At 60.5% G+C, this 16,808-nt stretch overlaps 4 protein-coding genes across 4 annotated transcripts; all 4 read right to left on the bottom strand.

Annotated features, from left to right (window-relative positions):
* Positions 1 to 2,540: 2,540 nt before the first annotated feature.
* Positions 2,541 to 4,106, bottom strand: LMJF_29_2670 (putative serine/threonine-protein kinase; the record flags this gene model as incomplete). The annotated part of the gene is made up of 1 exon (XM_003722302.1): positions 2,541 to 4,106. One exon carries the CDS (start codon positions 4,104 to 4,106, stop codon positions 2,541 to 2,543), a length of 1,566 nt encoding a protein of 521 aa, XP_003722350.1.
* Positions 4,107 to 5,336: 1,230 nt separating this feature from the next.
* Positions 5,337 to 8,198, bottom strand: LMJF_29_2660 (putative helicase; the record flags this gene model as incomplete). Its single annotated transcript, XM_003722301.1, has 1 exon — positions 5,337 to 8,198. The coding sequence occupies one exon, from the start codon at positions 8,196 to 8,198 to the stop codon at positions 5,337 to 5,339; it is 2,862 nt and encodes a 953-aa protein (XP_003722349.1).
* Positions 8,199 to 9,384: 1,186 nt separating this feature from the next.
* LMJF_29_2650 (conserved hypothetical protein) lies at positions 9,385 to 12,504 on the bottom strand (the record flags this gene model as incomplete). Its single annotated transcript, XM_003722300.1, has 1 exon — positions 9,385 to 12,504. One exon carries the CDS (start codon positions 12,502 to 12,504, stop codon positions 9,385 to 9,387), a length of 3,120 nt encoding a protein of 1,039 aa, XP_003722348.1.
* Positions 12,505 to 13,614: 1,110 nt separating this feature from the next.
* On the bottom strand, positions 13,615 to 14,940 carry LMJF_29_2640 (conserved hypothetical protein; the record flags this gene model as incomplete). Its single annotated transcript, XM_003722299.1, has 1 exon — positions 13,615 to 14,940. The coding sequence occupies one exon, from the start codon at positions 14,938 to 14,940 to the stop codon at positions 13,615 to 13,617; it is 1,326 nt and encodes a 441-aa protein (XP_003722347.1).
* Between the last annotated feature and the right edge of the window lie 1,868 nt (positions 14,941 to 16,808).

Below are 16,808 nucleotides of genomic sequence, written 5' to 3'. Positions count from 1 at the left end.
ACAAAACAAACAAAAAGGTATGGATAAACGCGAAAACGCATAAAACCGATTCAGTAGAAGCTCACGCCAAATGCAGAGGATGACGACCACAGCAAAGACCCTAACCGCTGCAGGGATGATGAATAGCGGTGAAGAGCTGCGCAGGGGATAGGGACAAGATTGTGCGCCGTCGTTGCCTGTCTGCGCTTCGCTTAGAGCTCCCGTGGGGACGCGAATCGCACGCCCACCCACCCACCCCCCTCCCCCTCCTCAGTCGTTTTCTAAAAGAACCTTTTTGGTACTTTCTGCCCTCGCAGACGCGGAGGAAAAGGCTGATAGATTTTTTTGTGATTCGAGTGCATAGCGTGTGCAACAAACAACCGTATGAGTGTAGGCCAGCAAATCGGTAGTGTGATGGCCCGCTGACGCGAGCGTCGGCCAGCAATCTTCGCTTAGCGCACCCTGAACGACACAAAGAAAGCACGAGGATGAAGAGAAGACTCGGCCACACGCACGGCTCAGCATGCAGAAGAAGAGTTCGCGCCCAGGACTCCCGTCAGCGGTGATCGCGTATGCTTCGTCGGTGATCCCTGAGGCCGCAGCCACCTTTCGTGAGAGGATTCGCTGGGGCGAAACACGGATCACCCCATCGTAATCCTGCAACGGATTTTGCTCCTCCGACAGTCGTTCTGCGATCTCCCTCCGGCCCTCGCACAGCGGGGTAAGGGTGCCGCTCGCAAGTGGCAACGCCACGTCCTTCACATGCAAGCGGGCAAGAGACGAGCCCGGCGCAGAGTTGCGTGTCGGCAGGATTCAGTGGACCGGCTGTGTAGAGGAACACAACGTGTTCAGCGCCAGACTCGCACCCACTGCCGCTCAAACCCATTCAGCTGCTTTCTGCGCATGCAGGATGGGGAGGGGTGGCGATGGCCCGTCACCAGGGCGACACCTTTGCCCCAGCTGGGGGGGGGGGGAGGGGGCGAGGGTGTTCTGCCGTGAAGCGGGTGCCTCGTGTAGGCCAAGGCCGGAGGCGAGCGGCCGCTGCCGGCCCATCTGCTACCCGCACAGGCAGGTGATGTGCGAAGCAGCGGACGGTCATGTGCAGGTCACCATCCTCGCTGTACCACTGCTGTCGCGCGCATGCGCTGTGAGAGACTGATAATCCCGGCCCCACCGCGCGGAGCTTGCGACGTGGCGCCTACGGTACGCCAGCTGAGGGCGCAGAACCGCACGCGGTCAAGACAGCGGGCGTGCTGTCCGAAACCTCCTCCAAGATTCCCGCAATCCAATGCGACCGCAGAGCATTGGAAGGTACAGCGCACCCACGACCTGCTGGCTTGCTAGCGAAGAGCACGAGCCCGTTCGCGCCGCCAAGCACGGCATATTGCACCGCAGCGAAGCGTCGCATGGTGGGGGAGGTAGCGACGGCAGGGAGTGTCGAGTTCCACACCGTAGGCCTTACCTGCATGTAGATCACCGCCCCCTCCCAACTGCGGCGCGAGGAGTACAGCATCTCCACCGGTAGGGTAGTACTCTGCTGGCGATTCCGTGCGCCCGCGCCTTGTTGGCGATGGTGCCGCCCCTCAGGGAACAGCACCTCGAGCAGGCCGTCTCCCGACGAGTCCTCAGGAGTGACCCACCACCACCACCTCTTCAGGGTACGCCATTTCGATGTGCTTCACCTCCATGTTATTAGGGAAGTGTGTGTGTGGGGGGGGGGAGGGGGCGGCTACGCACGCTCGAGAGAATGGAGAAGAGAGAGAGAGAGAGAGAGAGGAACACGCAGAGAAGGGAGGATAACAGACAAGCAGCGTGAGGAGCGCACGAGACATCCGCACACACGCCAAAACACCCCAGCGAGAGAGCGCAGAGGAGAGGAAATCGGGGAGACTCCAGGGGAAAGTTGTCAAGCAGCCGAGACCCGGATAAGTTGCTCTTCATCTCAACACTTCGTAACTACGAAGACCGACAAACCGCTCACCCACCTCGCGGCCTACCCTACAACGCTTGACTTCCCGACGTTTCCGCTTTGTAACGCACGCATGGCAGAAATCGAGACCGGCAAGAAGAAAAAGCAGGGAGGCGTAGAAGAGGATACACAACTGCCTCTACATTCACACGCACACACGCACACAGACCTCTCGCTCGCTCCATGCTCGCGCACATGTCCACGTCATCACCACCTGCGGCCGCCTCAGCTGGCACAGCGAAAAAGAAAATGCACAACAGCCCACCAAAGAGAACAACAGCATGCCACAAGCCAGAGGAGGGCGGTAAACGGGAGGAGGAAGAGAAGAGGAAGATGGGCGCCGAACGGCAGTCGCGTACGGAAGACACAGTGCAGGTGTGTCTCCTAGAACGAAGATGGATCAAAACCATGACTGGGGCGGGGCGGGCCCTGACAAGATCGAAAGAAAAGTGGGACAGTAATGAGACACCGCTATGCATCCGCCGTTAGCGGCATCGCGTCATCTGTCGGCCCGCTCCCGCTCAGTAAGGTAGAGCAAGAGGACCTGAAGTGGCGCGACGAGGAGACTCCGCTGTCGGCACGGCGGCCATCATCACGCGTACTTGAGGTGCTTGTATTCGGAAAGGAGGCAAGCAGCCCCGTCTAAAGCCTCCAAGGTAATCTGTCCGCCGTTCGCCGTGTGTCGATCAATGACAGCAGCGATGTCAGCGAGAAACGAAACAGTGTCTTTCGTTGCGGTCGCCTCCGAGAAAGATTCCCCTTGCACCTCGATCACGAGAGGTATGTCGTCGCTATTTAGGGACTTCTCCTCCCCGAACATGGATGTGCGGCGTCGCTGCACGTCGAGCTGCAGCTCCCGCATTGTAAAGCTGAGCAGCAAACTACCCAAGGCAGCATCCTCCTTCTGCACGCCGGCGTGCTCTATGGCCTTTGTTCGAGAGAGCGGGCTAGAAGCGGTGGTAGTGCCCGCAGTACCCTTAGCGCCCGTCGATTTCTTGGCTGACTTCTCCGGCTTTGGCTTTGTAACTGCAGAGGATACGTTGAGTGCGGCGCCTGGGGCAGATTGCGACGCTGGAGTGAAGGCAGCGCCATCCTTGGCTTTGGCAGCGGTTGGAATACGGTGCAAAGTGCGCTGCAGCTCCACAAAAACGTCCAGCGCACTGCCAGTGTGAATCCATTCGCCTGTCGCGCGTGCCTTGCCACTCTTCGGGGGGACGGGCACGGTCCCCTCTGGGGGTGGCCACTTTTTCGTGTACTGCAACTCTGGGCCGCTGAACTGTTGAAGGAGACGGCCTCTCGACGGCTTCTGCGACGGATGCGATGGGTGGCTCACAGGGACTTCCAGATGCACATCAATGAGCTCCTGCGCTGTTGGACGCCGACTCGGGTCCCTGTCGAGCATCTGCCGCACGAGCCCCTCCAGCGAACTATCCACGCCGTTGCCGAATGGCTCGATGTCAGACTCGAGGATGAGCTGGACCAGTGTGAATAGGTTGTCTGCCTCAAAAGGACGGCGCAGGGTGCACATCTCGTAAAAGACGACGCCGAGGCTCCACACGTCGCTCCTCTCATCGTGGGGGTCGCTGTTGCACACCTCCGGGGCGAAGTAGAGAGGGGTGCCGATCATGCTCTCCGCCTTGGCGTTTGGGTTCGACAGGATCGTGCACACGCCAAAGTCACCAAGCTTCAAGTGATTCTTGGACGTTACGAAAATGTTGCTTGTCTTGAGGTCACGGTGAAGGATTCGGTTAGAGTGGATGTGGGACAGTCCGCATAGCAGCTCCGCCATCCACTCCAGCAACACATCGGTTGGAAAGGGGCGACTCTCGTGGCGCTGTCGCTCAATGAGATCCTCGAGGGTGCCGAACTCGCAGTATTCCATAATGATGTCGACAGAGTTGTCGGCCGGGTCCATGAAGCTCTCCCGGAACTTGACGATGTTCGGGTGGTCTACGTTGTCCATCACGATAATCTCCTGCTTGGCCCGCAACTGTTCCTCGTCGCTCATGTTCGCGAGAGACATTTTTTTCAGGACATAGGTGCGGTTGTTCGTCTTGTTCACCACGCGGTACACGTCGCTTGTTGCCCCGGAGCCGAGATGCTCGAAGACCTCATAGTCGCGCATGCGCTGCTCCGCCGCTGCAGCCTTCCCTGGCATTGGGAGGGTCGATCAGAGAGGTTATCTATGAAGCTGTTCGTGGGTGGGAGGCAATAGGGAGCGTACGCGAAGAGGCATAGGTGCAGCGAGAAAGTGCTACACACAAAGCAGGAGGGACGATCGGGGGGGGGGAGGGGGGAGGAGGAGTGCGAGAAGAAGAAGCGCCTCGGCTACACCGGCGCAAAGAAAAAAGATAGCAAAGCCTCGAATAGGACGGAGAGGGAGAGCAGAGAACACCGGAAACGAGCGTTTTTTTCACAGCGGCCACGTGCCAATGGGCAGGAGGCACGCTCACACGCACGCGTCGGTGCACCGTACAAGCACAGAGAGAGAGAGAGAGAGAAAGAGAGAGCACGAGTGGAAAGTGAGACGAGGAAGAGAAGAAGAGCAGAGGGAAAACAGAAAAACGCACCAGACACTAGAAAAGCCGGAGCAGGTGAGTCGCCACCAAGCATCACCCGAATGATGGAGTGGCAGCCTTTGCATCCAACGTGATGCGAGTTGTTGGCTGTCAGCTGTGTGCGACGAAGTGATGTACGGTCAGGAAATGAGGAGGAAATTGGAGTGACGCGATGAGACACCCTCACAAGTGGTGCAGCGCCTTGCAACTGCGCGCAGTCTCTCCCTCTCTTGTGGCTCTGCGCGGCCAGCTTCTGTGCGGCGCTGAGCAAAGACGAAAAAAACGTGCGAAGACGGTAGAGTGGGTAGACTGCGCGGCACTAAGCCGCCCAAGTGAGGAGCGAAAACGAGGTTGGGAAGACGATGCGAGAAAGGAAGGCGAGAAGCACGACGATAAGAAGACGATCGAGTGAGCGAGGGAGAACAGAGAAAGCGTGCGCACGAGATATCGAGAAAGAGAGCAATTGTGAGCAGCCTGCGACTTGAAGTAGATGTCGAAAGACGCCACCAAAGGACGACGGCTCATGGTATTGGAGGCGCTTCGCGTCGCTCCGAGGGAAGGGGATGGGGCAGCAAGCAAGCTGACGCCGCCTTTCATTGGGTGGAAAGGAAAAGGTGTGTGGGCAAGTGCATGTACGAGGTCGGAGGCGGCAGAGCGACGCCGGTCAGGGCGGTGGAAGCGGCGCGCAGCCCATTCGCAGCACGCGCATGGCCTTCAGACAAAACAACAACAGAAAAACAAACAGCCACGCATGCGCCCGCTCAGAAGCACCAAGGCGAGAAGAGGGCGGCGGGTCGACGCGCCTCACCCCTCCCCCTCCTGGTGTGTCCTCACATCAGCCCGTTGGATTTGAGGAGGTCCGCATAGAGTGGCCGAAACTCCTCAGGTATGTGGCGGCCGAACTCAGCAAAGAGACTGTGATGGTAAGCAACGTCTGTGGCGCCAAAGATGGACCGCAAAGGCACGAAAAGCCGTGCGAGTCCATCCGCGGCTGCCGTCGGCGACGTTCGCAGAAGCGGGCGGAGGGCCGCCAGCTGGGCCAACACCATCTTGAAGCGATGATACGCCTCTACTGGCACACGTGCCTTGAGAAACTCGCAGAACTCCCTTGACGTAGGCCCGAGCTTTGGAGGCCCGTCCGATCGCCTTATCGGCACGGTATCGCGCATGTCCGCCGTCTCTCTCTCCGCCAACACCACTGTCACCTCCGGTGCCTCAGCAAAGGTTCGCTGCGAGATCGCAGGGGCCCCACCAGCGCAGCCCGTCGTTGAAGACACGGCAAACGACGCCGGTGCGAACGGAGACGTCGCGGACGCGACCGCATCGTTGCACGCGCTGGCCTTGGCCTCGCGCACTTCCTCGAAACGACGTCGACGTGTCTCTTGCACATGCTCCTCGCGCTGACGCGCCTGCGCATCTGCGTACAGCCTCGCGAGCGTCGCAGAGGACGGCAGCTCGGCTGCGGCGGTTGCGTTGTTCTCGATCAACACATATGGAATGGCAGCCGTCTCAGTCGCGCGATGGCGCCGGGCGCCAAAAAACTGCGCAACAGCTGCGTAGGCGCCGCGAAAGTCGGAAAAGACACGCGTGCGCCGCCGCACCCACTCCGACACGCTTTCCAGCAGTCCCTCGAAGCGCTCGTCAGCGAGCAGGACAACGCCGTAGTCGTCCTTGTGCCGAATCACGCGGCCGACACACTGGTTGACCGCCCGCATCGCCTCGTTCCGGTACCAGTCGTCGCCCGTGAATGGCTTTCCGTGCACCAGGGGCCGCTGCGGCGCCACGGACGTGATGTAGTCGCGCTTAAGGCGAACGAAGAGGTCGGTGTGATTGGCGTACGGGATGCCCGCGACGAGCACGCAGCGACCGTGGTTGTCGGCAAAGTCGATGCCCTCGCTGATCTTGCCACGGCACACCGCCAGCAGAATCGCGCCGCGGAGGGGTGACGTGTCCACTTCTTTTTGGAAGCCCTGCACGATGGTTGGCAGGTCGTTGGAGTTGTTCGGCTCCACAAAGATCGGCTTCAGCTCCGACAACATGCCCCACACTGTTTTGGTGTCCCCTGCACGCCCGCTCCCGGCCCGCCACAGCTCGACCACAGAGTTCATAGAGGCATAGCTGGGGAAGAAGACAAGAGTGCCGCCAGGTGTGTTGCGAGCGATGTTGGCGAGACTCATGCCGAGACCTACGCGGTAGTCCACGCTGCTGCGGAATGAAAAGCCGCCATTCAGCTTCTCGCCGCTCGGCCCACGGCAGAGGACCCCGCCGAGCACTTGATCTGCCTGGATCACGTGCTTTCCCTTCAGGCGCACCTGAAACTCCATGCCCAGCTCTGCCGCGAACTGGTCAAGCGGGGACAGCGTGCCGCTCGTGAGCAGAACCGAATGCAGCGGCGACACGACCTGCCGCATCAAGCGCGTGTTATCCAGCTCCCAGAAGCCGAGTGTGCGGGCGGCCTTGGCGGCGACGAGATGCTGCTGCAGCACAAACCTGGTGGAGTCGAGATGGGCCATATCGAAGGCGAAGACACGCGTGAGAAACTCCTGCACTCGCGCCATGCTCGTTGCGGGTCGCTCGCTATCCGCTAGAAGCGTCACGCACTTCCCCATCGTCCCTGCCAGCCCCGACGCCGAGGTGACACCGTCCGACTGCACCCCAAAGACCTCGCGAGTGATCAAGGCCTTCTCCAAGAAAGCGAACATGTACGAACCATCCCGCACCACATCGCACTGCGTCGGCGTGGGTGTCGCCGTCCCCTCTGCCATAGGCTCCGCGTACACGCACATCTCCAGCCGCCTCAGCAGGATCTTCAGCGACGCCAGCTCCAGCTCCTCCTCCGCCGCCATGTCCTCGTCCAGCTCTGCCTTCTTTGTGGTGATGCGGTGCATTGCGATGGCCCGTGAGCAGTCGTGGATGGCGGTGGTCACCTCTAGCGGCGACAACGTCTGACAGCCCGAGCTGCTGAGCACGGAGGGCAGGTTGTGGGCCTCGTCCACAATGAGAATGCAGTTCGCCAGCTCAAAAGGCAGCTGCTTGTGAAGGGAGGGGTCGAGGACGTAGTTGTACGGCATGAGTACAACGTCCGCGTCCTTTGCCGCGTCACGCTCGTGAAAGTACGGGCAAAAACCGCTTCGGCTTCCCTCTCGCATCAAGTCCTCCATGTCGTGCACCGCGCATTCAGGGGGCAAAAGGCTGGCGCCAGCGGCCGCAGACTGCAAACCGCTGAAGAAGCGGCAGTTGCGCTCCAACCGAAGCGCACTGCACATGGCGTGCTGCGCCTGCGACGACGGGAGCCGCGTCACCTCTTTGTTCAAGCACATGTGCTCACGAGAGCCCAGGACGGCCATGGTGAAGCGTTGTGCATAAGACGTGCGCTTCAGCTCACGCACCACCTGCGTCAGCTGAGCGTGCGTTCGACTGCAGTACACCACCTTGTGGTTGTGCTTACCGCGACCTTTCTGATCTTGGTCGCTGGCGTGTCGAAGGACTGCGCCTTGCGAGGTTGCCGAAAGCCAGCCAAGCGTGCTACACAACAAGCAGAGCGTCTTGCCAGTACCGGTGGGGGACTCCAACAACCCGTTGAAGCCGTTCTGGAGGCATTTCACGACGCTGCGCATGAACTCCACCTGTGCTGGATACGGGTCGAAGGGGAACGACACGGTAATGCCGCTTACGTCCACCTCGGCGACCATCGCAGCGCTGCAAGAAACACAAAATGAAGACGACAAGGAGACAACAAAACCAGCGGAAAAACGAAAGGTGGTACGGGTCACGCCACCCAGTTACGCGTAAGGCTTGAGCCGCCTCCAAGAGTGTGAAGGGATGCGGCCTTGTCAAATGAAGCGCGTCTGGATGCGGCGGCGAGGCAGAATCGGTGGTGAGAGACGGTGGAATTGCCGAGATAAATCGCGTGCACTTGTTGTGTTTACCCCCCCCTCCCCGTCACGGACCGCTCATGGGGGCACGACGAGCGGTGACACGATACCTGAGTGCCGACGTGCGCAGCGACAGAAGAAGGCGTAAAGGGGTGCGGGGTGCACGAGAGGAAAGTGGAAGAAGCGGCATCAGGCGGACATGGATGCAAGGCAGGTCATGGCCACCATGAGCGCCGCAGAACAACGGGGGGGGGGGCACACGGCGAAAACACACGAGCACGTCCACCGCGTGGAGAAGGCAAAGGATCTGCGGGCAAGAAGACACCACAAAAAGGGGAGCGCATTCGCCGCATTACGTCGGGGTCGCTGTGCGCCATGGATGCTGCCGAGCAATCGGCCCCGCCGAAGGCGACATCAGCTCTCTACTCTCTAGCTTGTCGGTGATCCGGTTGAGCGGGGAGATGTGTCTCAGAAGTATGTCGCACAGGTCGACCAGGCAAGCCGGTGCCTGTCCAATCCTCGCCGACGAAGCGGCTAGCGGATGTCTCAACTCCATCCACTCGAGAGAAACGGGGGATCAACAGCAGCTGCGGAGGCTGAGCATGTAAGGAGAGAACACAAGAGTGAAACGGGCCGCAGAGGCGTGCAGAGAGAGAGAGAGAGAGAAAAAAGGATGGGGAGGAAGGAGGACAAGGAACGAAGGACATGCGCGCGGTGTCAGAAGATGCACACGTGCGCCTCTCTCGCACCCACCTCATTCCGCGCCACAGCCAACGGGGGTGCCCCTTCTACCGCCCCTCAGCCACCCCGCCATCGTCACCGTTCCATTTCCTATACTTACACAACATCTGCAAGTGGGGTGATCGCAAAGCGTGCCCGCAGTGACGGTGCGTCCGTCGGCGAGGGCAGTGCGACGCAAGGGATCGGCTGCCGACGAGTGCATCTAGAGAGGATTCTGACGCTGTGACTTATGCAGGCCTGCGTGAGCGCCTGTGCGTACACGTCAGTACCTCGATCGCTTGCTAGGACCCACAATCGACTCCACGTCGAACACGTCTGAGTGGCGCTCCCGCTTCAACTCCGCCGTTTCCGCCTTCACCATCACGGGTGAAGCGACATCGAGCTGAGGTGGGATAGACGCGAACCCGCCAAAGCCCGCCTCCAGCAGCGCGTCCCGCTTCTCTTCATGTGCCTTTAGCCCCTCGCACCACCGCTGTTCGAGCGAATCGGCGCTGTCGGCGTCGCTGGTGGTGCCGTTCGACTGTGGCGCAGCGGCGGCCGCGGTGCATCGCTCACAAAGCTTCGTCTGCCAGGCCTCTAGACGGTCGTGCACGATAGGGGCAGCATGCCGCGTCGCCTCCAGTGCCGCGGCAGTGCAGTGGAGCAAGAAGGGCTGTGGTTCGAGGCTGTAAAAATACATGCACTTCTCCAGAGCATCCATGCAGGCAGCGCGACTCTCCGCGAGCTCGCTGCTCGCCAACACGATCAGCAGCTCCTGTGAGAGCCGCTCGTGAAGAGAGTGGCGACTCAGCTCGCGAAAAAGGCGGCCCGACTGCATGGAAGAGCGCGTTGCGTTGGCGCGGTTGCTCTTGCGCTGCGCCTCGACCTCTTCTGCTGCTCCTCCTGCCTCGTCTACCACGTCCCTGGTCGCGCGCCTTGCCGCTTGCGGGTCGATGTCGCGAATGGCGGTCAACGTGTAGGCGTCCGTGAGACGCGCAACAAACTCGATCAGCCTCGATGCCATGGCGATGTTGCGCTCGAGCACGACGCGGAATGCGGTGATACCGCCCTCGCAGATCTGCGCCTGGCGCTTTGGGTGGCTCGCGGCGTAGCTGCGGAAGAAGGTGCCGAGGTAGTCCATCATGTACGCGGCGGTGGTGCTTTCCTTCTTCGACGCCATGGCACCCGTGTAGTGAATAAGCAGAACTGCTACAACATGTGGAACGACCTCTGCCGGAAGGCGGTTGCAACTCAGCAGTTTGCAGAAGCCGGAGGCCGTGACAATGTGCTTGGCCTCGTTGCCCGACTGCAGGTAAGACTGTAGCGTTGCCAGAAGACGCTTGCTGCCCACTTTGTGCACGTCCTCCTCCGCCAACTCCTGCTCGTGCTGCAGGCGCGCCTCGGTCTCGCTCTCTGAATTGTACAGCGCCCTCGCCTCGTTCGGTGGCCGCTTCGCCACGTCGAAGAAGCGCAGCCCGTACTCCATGATGAGATCAAAGATAACGCCGATGGCCGCGATGGGAAGGCTCATGTCGGCCTCTACGGCGCCGCCAGCATTCTCCTGCGAGTCGGCGAGGATGAGCGGCATAAAGGTGTGGACGCACTCGGGGTTGATGAGGCACTGCAAGCAAAGCGACTTCGTCGCCGCCACGCGCACTTTCTCGTTGTCGAGGTGCCGGCCCATCTGAATGATGTGGTAGCAGAACATCGGAATCGCGTCCCCGCGCTGCGAATGTGAAAGGAACGCGAGGACGATGAGCTGCATGCGCAGCAGAAACTTCTCATCCCGGTCCATCTCCTCCTTCAGCTCCGTGTAGGACTCCTCCGTCAGCTCGCCCGCGCGCCACAGCACCTTGCGCTTCACCAACTCCTGCTGCCGCTCGCGGCTCTTGCGTCCAATTGCTTCGACATCGTCGAAGCCCAGACTGTGTCGCTGCGGCAGTTTCAGGCTTCGGAAGAGCGAGTCGAGCGCGGACGTGATCGTCTTCGTTGCCTCTTCCGGCGTGCGGGCGGTGAGCGACTTGAGAGCGCGCACGGCAACGTCCACGAAGAGCGACGGATCTTCGTCTGGCACAACCTTCAAGATAAAGTTGATGAGGCGCAGCAGCGATGCGCGGGTGGTGTTGTCGGCGTGTGCCAAGTAGGCATTGTCATCGTAGATGTCGAAAACCGAGAGCAGAATACGCAGCATGTTGTCGGCGTCCTCGACGCTGCGGAACTTGACCGTCTTGGGCTCCGCATCGGGGCGCGCGTAGGCGTACACAGTATCCTGGAGAACGGTGCTGAACTGCCCCAGCGGCAGCAGCAGCTGTGTCTCGTCCTCGCCCTCCGTGTCGCACGACACACGACAGTCCGCCTTCCATAGGAGCAGCCCCGCCGTGTTGATGTCGTCGAGCTTCAAGAGAAAGTGTGTGTTGGCCTGGCGCTTTCGCGCGTGAGCAAGCAGCTCCGCACTGATGCGCTCGTACGGCGACAGCGACGGGAGTACGTACCCACACGCGATGCTGTTCATGAAATCCTCGTACAGATCCTTGCAGTCACGGTGCACCCACGAGTTGGTGATGGCGGCCCGGCAGGCAATGACGACCGATGCGTTGGCGTCGTCAAGCCCGGCCGCCAGCAGCTCCGGCATCTTCACTCCCTTGGCATTCGCGTAGGCGGTGATGTAGCGCCACGGAAAGCGCCCTAGCACGTCCCACGCCTCCGCCCGCACGCGTGCCACGACATCGCGGATGCAGCGGATAATGCCGTGGAAGTACCCCTCGAGAAACTCCTTGCGCGGCGCAATCGCGTGGAGGATCTGCTTGCGCACGTCGGCGTTGGTGTCGCAGCACAGCAGTGCAATGAGCTGCTGTGTGACGTCGCAATCCTTTTTCCCAGACTGGAAGGCAGCCACGCTGGCGACCGCCTTCGCACGAACCTGCGGACACTTATCATGCGCGCGCTGCTTCAGCAGCTCCGCAGCCTCCTGGTAGAAGTCCTGCCGCTCCTCCGACACATTGCTTTGGTCCACCGTCTTGAGCAGGGCCTCAAAGGTGGATACGACGGCCAGCCGCACAGCCTTGTCCATCGCGTTGTGGAAGGCCGAAACACTCTTCAGCAGCTCAATGGCCAACTGGTCCGACTCGAAGGACTCGCGGAACGCCTTACAGAGCTCGGTGACAAAGGCGTAGTGCCTTCGCATCGCCTCAGGCGCGATCTGAGCCACCTGCTTCAGGATCAGCAGCACGACACCGCACACATCTCTGCAGAGTTGCGGCGCGCTCTCCTGGCCGAGGCTGATGAGCTTCTTCTTGCACTTCTGCGCGTGCGCAGCGCTCTGGTGCACTTGCTGAAAGATGCGGCCAACCTCCCCGAACGTGTCCGTCGAAGAGACGGCAGCGGCCTTCTTGTGAGTGCCCATGACGACCGCTGGTGGCGCGGGCCGTGGGGTGGGTTCTATGAAAGCAAAAACGGCTCGGCACAAGGGAGAGAAAACTAAAACCGAAGAGGTCCGCCAAACCACACCTGGACCTCGCCTTACGCGGAAGGCACCGGGACGGCTGCTAGATGAGCGCACGTATCGGCGCTCGCACGTCAACTCTACTGTCCCACCCCTTCCCTCTCTCTCCCCCTCTTCCTCTCTTCCTCTCTCTGGGTGTGTACGGCTCTAATCTACTATGTGCGCTCGTATAAACACGCACCTTGTCTGGGGGCTGAGCTGATGTATGTGTGCTGCGAGTTTTATCTGCAGAAGGTGAGCTGTGGTGACAGTCGCGACGCGATGAGGCACCCCGTTCGTTTATCCTCACGCTCAACGACACGAGGCGGGTGCACTCGAATGCGTGTTGAGGAGCATGATAAGCGGAGATTAGGAAGAGGGAGAGAGCAGCGAAAAGAGTATCGAGTCCGGCGTAGGTAAGACGCACGGCGGCAGTCACGCGTCACCGCTTCGCGTTTTTTTTTCTTGTGGGTTGACGTGTCCGGGGGCTGGGGTGCAAGCAGCTCGCTGCTCTCTTCCACATCGGTGCACCGATCCAGTAACACGCCCATGTTTCATCGTCGTTTGCTGTGCCTTGTACACTACATAACTCTCTGCCGCTCACCTCCGTCTTCTTTCAGGTGTCCCTTGCAGGCTCCAGGAGCTGCGCCGTCGCAGCCTTCACCAACCCTACAGCGGTCATGCACACAAGGCGCCGACACAAGCGGTGTCGGTGAGAGAGCGCGCGAGAGGCTCGTAAAGGTCTGGGCAGGGGCACAAGAGGCCCACCGGGGATGGCGGCAAACAAGTTGAGGAGAGAGGGAGGAGAAAGGGCGGGGTGGTTTGGCAAAACAACAAAAAATCAGAAGCAAAAAGGTGCCTCGTCTTCTACATCAACGCACACCGCGACGCAGGGCTAGCATGCGGTGCCTCTGCAAGAGCAGCAGCAGCAGCAGCAGGGACAAGACAAGCCGTTGCCCCCTCCCCCCACACACACACACACGCACGCCGTTAGAGAAAGGCGAACGAAAAGAACGTGCGGTGAGAGGTGACCTACACCTCCACGCTGGCGTGGTACTCGGCCTCCCACCTTGTGTGGAAGTACAGCTGGCGGCGGAAGTAGAACGCCTCTGTGGTGTCCTCCTGTTCCATGGCCTCCACAATGGCGTGGGTGACGTCCCGCACCGGCTTTAGCTCCGATGCGAGGCGGATGCACTGTACCAGGTTCGTCACGATCGCAGCAGCGTCGTTTGGGATCGGCCTGGATGCGTTGGTGTACTGCGTCGCAATAAGCTTGTTCCACTCGCGGAGGTAGTCGAGCAAGACGACAATGCGGGTGCGACCCTCCGCCATCGAAACGGCGTGCGTGCTGCGTTGCTTGACGGAGGTAAGCTGAGAAACAGCGGAAAGCGCCCCAGTCAACTGCCGCTGCACGCACACGGGCACCTGAGCGGCGCTCCCGCTGGTGTCCACAAGGAGTTCAAAAAGAATGTCGGGTACGCCGCGTTCCTCCATGACTGCTGCGCCGGCGTGACCGAGGGTCGTGTTCCACATCACCTCCAGCGTCGCCGCGCACAGCTCGCTGTCCTGCGTGGAAGGACTCGGGAGATGTCTAAGATATTCGACCATGACGTCAACTGCATCGGAGACGGCAAGAAACGCTTCCGCGCCGCGCGCGAGGCTGGTCAAGCGTGCTAGGGTCTGAATGAGGTAGGTGGTGGCCTTGGCAGGCGTTGCTTCTCTCGCAAGGCTGTCGGCTATGAAGGAAATGAGTGTCTTCGGCGCCATCGGATCCCCAACCCACGCCGCTTCAATCCCCTCGAAAGCGCGGTCGTGAGCCAAACTCAGCATCCACCGCAGCCCGGACATGTTGCTGCTCACCTGGAACAGGACGTGTGCCGCGGCAATGCAGCAGGCTTGAGCTGCCTCCGACGACCCCGAAGAGGGCGACACGGTGTGCAGCGCGCCCACAACCACCGGGATGGCGCCTTCCCGAACGACCGCGAAGCAACCCTGCGGGAGGACTCCGAGAGAGCGCAGCAGCAGCAGGCACTGATGTTTCAAGAGGAGATCGGGGCATTGCTGCAGCGTCGCTACAAGAAGAGGCACCATCCCTTTCGTCAGCATCTCGATCTTCGTCTCCTGCGACGCGGACCGGGCGTACAGCAGATGCACAGCCCTCGTCTTCTCTTCGGTAGGCACAGAGGGGTCCGTCAAGCTGTTCATCATGTCGTCGACGGCGGCAGACCCGTAACCGTTGAAGACGCGGCCCGCCTCGCGCTGGCGAATGCCAGCAAACCCCTTGCTGGCATCATAGGGGTATCGCTCCTCGAGACAGTCACTCACGTAGTGCCGCGTCGTTCGAGCCGCCTCTGACATCTCTCCGACTTCACGATTCCTATGCGGGCTGGTGAGTGCGTATCCAGCTGCGGTTGAAAAGAGAAAGTGTGGAGATGTTCAGTGAGCAGTGGTGGGGCGACGTCACGCAGACTTCGAAGTCAACTGGAATAGCGGTGACGGAGTGAATAGCAGGCGGCGCGCACAGCCCTACACCGATTCCGCAAGGCTTTCCTTCTCAACGAATGCAACCATGGGCGGAGAAGGCGCAGGGCTGCGTGCGCCTTGACCGCGCTGCCGTGCGGCGTCAAGGACACGAGGAGGACATCCGACACAAAGGTGAGGCGAACGCCGTTGTCGCGAGGAGCACGGGCAGCAAGACGCGGCATAATGCACAGACAACACGGAAGGCTAAAACGGCTTCGGTGCGTATGCACTCAGCGAGAACGTTACGGTGCTCGTTTCTCGTTTTCCACATGCCTATTTCGCCATGAAAACACTACTTAAACTCCCTTCAACGCCGCCCCAGGGCCTGCCACACGCCGCATCCGCGTCGTGCGAAGCAGCCGTAGACACACGCGTGTCACAGCAATGCGCCGACACACTCATCTCAGCACGACCCCGGCCTCAAACGCCACCCACCCGCCCGTCCCCCCAGGTCGCCTCACAGCAGCTCTAGCGACGCCGGTCGCCACCTGCTGCGTCCCTCTCGGCGTCGCGCCGGTCCCCACACCAGCAGGCAGCGTGAGGGCCGGGTGGCATGCGGTCGCGTCACCCCGACGCTCTGCCCTTCATCGGCATGGTACAAGCGTGTGCTCACCGTCGCAGCTCGCTCCGACGCAGCGCCACCCAGAGCCTGACCGCCGATATCAGTTGCTCTGAATCGCTCCGACCTCCCTCCAGCTTAGGTGCCCGGACAATGTCACCACCACAAGCGGGTCCGCATTGGCAGGAAATAGGAGGGGGAGGGCTGCTGGGCCTCTCCCACACAGAGAGTGTGAGCATGCTGGACCCTGAGCATGCGACGCACCGAGGAGTCCTCCTCGTGAGCGGGGTTGGCGGGGTACTCACTGGAAGCCAAAAAAAGAAGGCCGTCGTGTTCAGCATCTTCCACACGCCAAAGAAAAACGAAAAAGTCTTTCCCGCACGCTCTGGTGTACCTCAGCACCTCTGCGATCTTTCAAGATGTCATGCGACTCGAATGCGCAACAGAGCCCACTCGACAGATGCATGCACTGTTTCCGCAGAGCAATCGCAACGACGCTGTCTGCGCTCGAGCCGCATTGACGTTGTGTGTAGAGTGGCAGGCCGTTTGGTCCGTCTGTGTCTGTGCTTTGAAGCACGCGGGGCAACGGCGTAGACGAAAGTGGGGCGCTGGCAGCCCACCTCATCGCCCCACCCCCTTCGACCGGCACTCAGGGCAAATACAAGCACTCCAGCGAAAACGAAACGAAGAAAAAAAAGGCGAACGCGAAGAGGATGGCAATTTGATCGCAGCACCACAGCCGCTGCTGCTCAACGTGAAGAGAGAAAGGAAGAGGCCTAAGACAGGTGCATACAAAGGTCCCTCTGCCCTTTCGTGCGAACGCACTTACAAAAAAAGCATCAGGCACCTCTGGGTTTGATCATGGGTAGGAAGGCGTCGTGTGTCGCCGTCCTCGACCTTCATCCTTGTGTGCGCATCGCGTGTGTGTAGCCGACAGACCGTTATACGTCCTTCGTTCATGTCATTGCACATCACTCGATAAGGCAGCGCAGATGAGAACAGCGGCTTGCTTCATCCACGCCTTTTCTATTGCGCGACCCATCCATCACCGATCAGGACCTACGCATTGCACCGCACAGACGGCACCGTGTATGTGTGGGTGCTGGTAGTGCTGAGGAAAGAAGGAGGAGGCGATACCCCGACA

This window comes from Leishmania major, chromosome 29 (genome assembly GCF_000002725.2).
Source record: "Leishmania major strain Friedlin complete genome, chromosome 29".
Classification (NCBI taxonomy): Eukaryota; Euglenozoa; class Kinetoplastea; order Trypanosomatida; family Trypanosomatidae; genus Leishmania; species Leishmania major.
The sequence above is the reverse complement of the archived record's forward strand: the minus strand, read 5'-3'. Positions and strand labels throughout refer to the sequence as shown.